General features: G+C 48.8%; 1 protein-coding gene across 2 annotated transcripts in view; it reads right to left on the bottom strand.

Moving 5' to 3' along the window:
• Positions 1-2,185: 2,185 nt before the first annotated feature.
• The window catches only part of LOC103129275 (matrix metalloproteinase-15-like), an 8,432-nt gene continuing 6,285 nt past the window's right edge, over positions 2,186-4,332 (bottom strand). For both annotated transcript variants that reach the window (XM_007540316.2, XM_016664930.1), the window contains exons 8-10: positions 4,085-4,235; positions 3,904-4,019; positions 2,186-3,313 (exon numbers count right to left, since the gene is read on the bottom strand). In XM_007540316.2, the coding sequence (XP_007540378.1) occupies positions 2,868-3,313; positions 3,904-4,019; positions 4,085-4,235 (713 nt within the window). In that variant the 3' untranslated portion in view covers positions 2,186-2,867. The remainder of the gene's footprint in view (positions 3,314-3,903; positions 4,020-4,084; positions 4,236-4,332) is intronic.

Here is a 4,332-nt window from a genome sequence, read left to right as displayed (position 1 = left end):
ATGACTACAACATCAGGAAAAAGGAGCACGAGAAATTGGAGAAATACCAGGGCTTCAGGGAGGAACTAGAAAAGGCCTGGAAGGTGAAGACCACAGTGGTGCCTGTGGTCATCGGGGCCCTCGGGGCAGTCACCCCCAAACTGGAGCAGTGGCTAAAACAGATCCCAGGAACAACATTAGGCATTTCAGTCCAGAAATGTGCAGTTCTAGGCACAGCCAAGATACTGGAGGAGAACCTGAAGCTCCCAGGCCTCTGGTAGAGGAGCCGAGCTCAGAGGATGAAAGAGACCACCCACGGAGGGTGAGAGGGGAATTTATATATATATATATATATATATATAAACATGTATCCAATATATATTATTCAGTATTAATCATTATTTATTAGTGTTTGTATAGTAATAAATATGTATTGATATTACATAATTTATTAAATAAATTATGAACGGCTGTGTTCTTTGTAATGTGCTCTTCATACATCGATATCAGAATATTCCATTCCTATTCTATTGTTATAGCCACTAAGCATATTTAAATATGATGAACTATGTATTAAAAACATACTTAAAAAATACAATTGTTTATAAATGTAGCTTTGATAGATGTTTGAATATGGTTTACAGTAACAAAAAAGTGTGTTATGATGGATTAAATGCGCTGATACGCAGTGGCGCAACTGCACATTATTCAGGTGGATGCGAAAACATAAATCGCCCCCCCCCCTGCCCCCCGAGGCAAGGATACGTTAAGGATGAAACTCGCGCTAGATTTACCTCATTATGTGCGTGAGGTGAAGGAGCGTAAGGCGCGCTGAAGTGTATGAGAAAACATAATCGGCCCCCTCCAGACGGGGTCCTTATATTATGTCTATGTACAGAGCCGACGGAGGGACAAGTCAGAGGCAATTAAAAAAAATGGCGGCAGAGGCAAGTGAAGCAAATACAATGTTAAGGTCAGGCTAAGATATTTTATTACCAAAATAAAATAATAATCGCAGACAATAGGCACAAAGATGTAAGATTTAATGCGGAAAAATCTTTGATGGCTATGAAGATGACTTGACCCACTTAGCAAATCCACCTGGTTGTTTCTTCCAGATAGATTCTGTTGTTGCTCAGAGTCCTGGGCTTGATAAAGGACCTGATCTCTACTGAACAGTTTGAATTTAAAAGTCTTTATTTTCCCCATTGAAATCTGCAGATTATTTCCCTGCAACAACAGCGCCCTCCTGTGGTGAAAAGTTGAATCAGGAACAGAAAGAAGCCAGGAAGACATCTTTGTCTTTCAGCGTTGATTTTATTGTGAACCCTCAGATGTCCTCTAGTCAGTCCACAGGCCTTTCAGAACATGACCTGCATGCAGCATCGTCGTCACGATCTACCACTGCAGAAAAACTACAAAATAAAAGCCCCTAACGGAGATATTTGTTTTCATAGCAAGAAAATTATGCATGGAAAGCCTGTGGGTCAGAGGTCAACTGAACAATAATGAAAATGAAGGTTAAACCAAGGTCAGCTGGGAGTCAGAGGTTGAAAAGGCAGAGTGGACTTTCCATCAGAGGAGGAGAAAATGGAGAGATGGAAACAATGAAGCCATCAGAGAGAGAGAGAGAATATGATCAATAACTTTAAGAGTCGTTTCCATGACGCTGCAGGCGTCCACCATTAGCGAGTCATGTGACTGAATCGGGTGAGGCGGGGCATTAAGTGCTAGAAAACTTTCTCTCCTCTCATACCGTTTAAACTTTTCCCTCCTCTTGTTTCAGACACAAACTGACGTGTTTTATGAGACGAACCGCCAAGAAGCAGAGCTGGAAGGAAAATGATGTGTGGTTTTTTAGATTTCTTTGCAGTCAGAGCTGTGTGGGACTTAAAGGGGCAGCATCATGAAAAACCAACTGCTTTCTGTTGTCTCCCTGCAGTGTTGCTCTTTCATCTTTTAAAAATCCTTTAATCTCCAATGTTAACCATTCAGCTGCAAAACGCCTGGGTGGACCTAGCCCCGCCTTCAAGGCGCAGCTCCTCCCCATTCAGCTACTTCAGACTAGCCAGCAGCAATTAGCAGGCAGCAGGTGGAGCTGCTGCTCAGAGCAGCACTGGTAAAAATGCTAAAGGGTTAATAGAGGAGCCATGTTGGGACAACTTCCTGGAGGAAGAGCAGGAGCTTTTAAAGAGACAGAGGCCCAATTTAAATTATAATTTAAGTTAATTATAATTTAATTATATAGAGCATTATTGTAACAACAGAAGGTAACATAGTTAGTCGATTGTACTGTAACAAGGCACTCTATAACTGGAAAACACATGATCCAACTGGAGTGGTTCTGGTTCTGGTCTCAGAGGTTCCAGAGGTCCAACAGCAGAACTGGAAGGTTCTGATTCTGTTTACAGCCAGGTTTGGATCTGCGTCAACATCCCAGCTCTGAACAGCTCCAAGAGCTCAAAACCCTACAGCCTGAAGTCTCCACCTCCAGGCTAAAGCATGGTGGTGGCAGCATGATGCTGTGGAACCTTCTGGTCTTATCCACTTCCTGATTGTTTGTCACATAAAATCAGAGTTTTTAGTTGAATAAACAACAGTGAAGCCGTTGTGTCACGGTGCAGCGTCTCTGATCTATGAGCTCTAATGACTTCTGCAATTCTGCTGCAGCTGGATCCGGCTGGAGCGGATCCGAAACTCGCTGCCATCCAGATGGTTAACGCAGCGGCAGCCTCCTCATCGGGCCAAAGGCCCACAGAGAGCAGGCTGGAGCTGCATCACTTTTAAACAAATTTGAAATAGAAGAAGGAGGCAAGGGGTGGTAGAGTGGTGGTGACGGCTCGGGGGCGGGTGGTGGTACCGGCGGTCCAATTGGCCCATGGACCGAGTCAGACCCAGTCCTGCAGAGAGCGCTTGCAATGCACCAGGGCCCGGGACGGCTCCTTGTTCTGCAGAGTCCGGAGGATGGCGTAGACCAGAACCAGGATGCACAGGATGAGCAGCAGCGGCGCCGTCACCATGACCAGGGTCATGACCTTTGACTCACTGTCGGCCACTGTCACCACCATGTTCACTTCCTGGTCCGGATGGTCCTCTGTGCTGCCGGGTCTGAGCTCCCGGTCCGGCCCGCGGCCCGGTTCGGTCGGCTGCGGGGGTTGGACCGGTTCCGTCCCTGGGCTCCGCTTGGTTTCTGGGTCGGGGTCCGGGTCCGGCTCGGGGGCCCCAACGCAGCCCATGAAGTCCTTCAGGATGGAGCGGGGGTAGCCGCGGTCCGCCTCCGTCCGGCGGTTGTCGAACCTCCAGTAACTGGAGCCTTTGTAGAAGTAGGTGGAGGCTGCAGGCAGGAGAAGAAGAAGAACATCAGAACCACGAGCCGCTTGTCCGTCAGAATGTCGCAGTTAAAAAAGGAAACAGAGAAGAAGAGAATTAAACGTCTTTTCATCTGCTGCATTGGAGCGAATCAACCAGGTGACACAGAAATGCTGATGCTACGTAAGGCTGCAATAAACAGGAAGTAGAGGTTGGAAACAGGAAGTAGAGGTTGGAACTACCATGGACCAGAGAGAGTCCACCCTGCTGCAGGTCTGGACTGGGAATGTTGGCTATGTCAGTAAACTTGTTTCCATCCACCTCATGCGAGCGTAAAAACTTTTTTGTGGCATTATTTCAAATTCCACGTTTTCCTTTTCTAATGCGACGCGAACAGCTGCTGATGGTGGCAGGGCCACAAGGGGGCGCTGTTCACAACAACCAGCAGCAGACCTGGTTTATCAACGACTCAAGTCCCAAACGTTGGTCAGGTCAGAACCGACCTGAAGGAGTCCAATCAGAACCGTTCTGACCAGGCTCTGCTCCTCTAGCGGCTCTGGTTTCCAGCTTCCTTCTCTGGTGGTTGGGGGCGGAGCTACAAACAGGAAGCAGTACCTCCATCGTCGCTGAGGAAGGCTCCCCTGGGCGAGGCCGGGATCTTGCCCCACCTGCTGATGGGTTTGGGGAAGTCGTGGTCTGCGCTGCGTGTCTCCTCGTTGTAGCGCCAGTACCTGCAGACAAGCAGCAGCTGATGACTCAGGGCGGCAGGAGCGTCTGCGGGCGCCGCAGGGCTTACCTGTCGCCGCTGAAGAAGTAGGTGAACTCTTTGGGCTCCCACCAGATGGCGGTGTCGATCCGATGGGCGGGGATTCCTCGGCCATACTGATGCAGTGGCTGAGGATAGCCGGGCAGAACGTCGGCCTCCCGGAACAGCCAGAACCTGTCGCCTGGAGGACAGGGGGACAGACAGGGGGACAGACGGGAGGACAGACAGGGGGACAGACGGGGGGACAGACAGGGGGACAGACAGGATCTTACAGCCGG

This window comes from Poecilia formosa, unplaced genomic scaffold, assembly GCF_000485575.1.
Source record: "Poecilia formosa unplaced genomic scaffold, Poecilia_formosa-5.1.2 Scaffold531, whole genome shotgun sequence".
Taxonomy (NCBI): domain Eukaryota; kingdom Metazoa; phylum Chordata; class Actinopteri; order Cyprinodontiformes; family Poeciliidae; genus Poecilia; species Poecilia formosa.
Note: the sequence above shows the minus strand (reverse complement) of the source record. Positions and strands in the feature narration are given on the sequence as shown.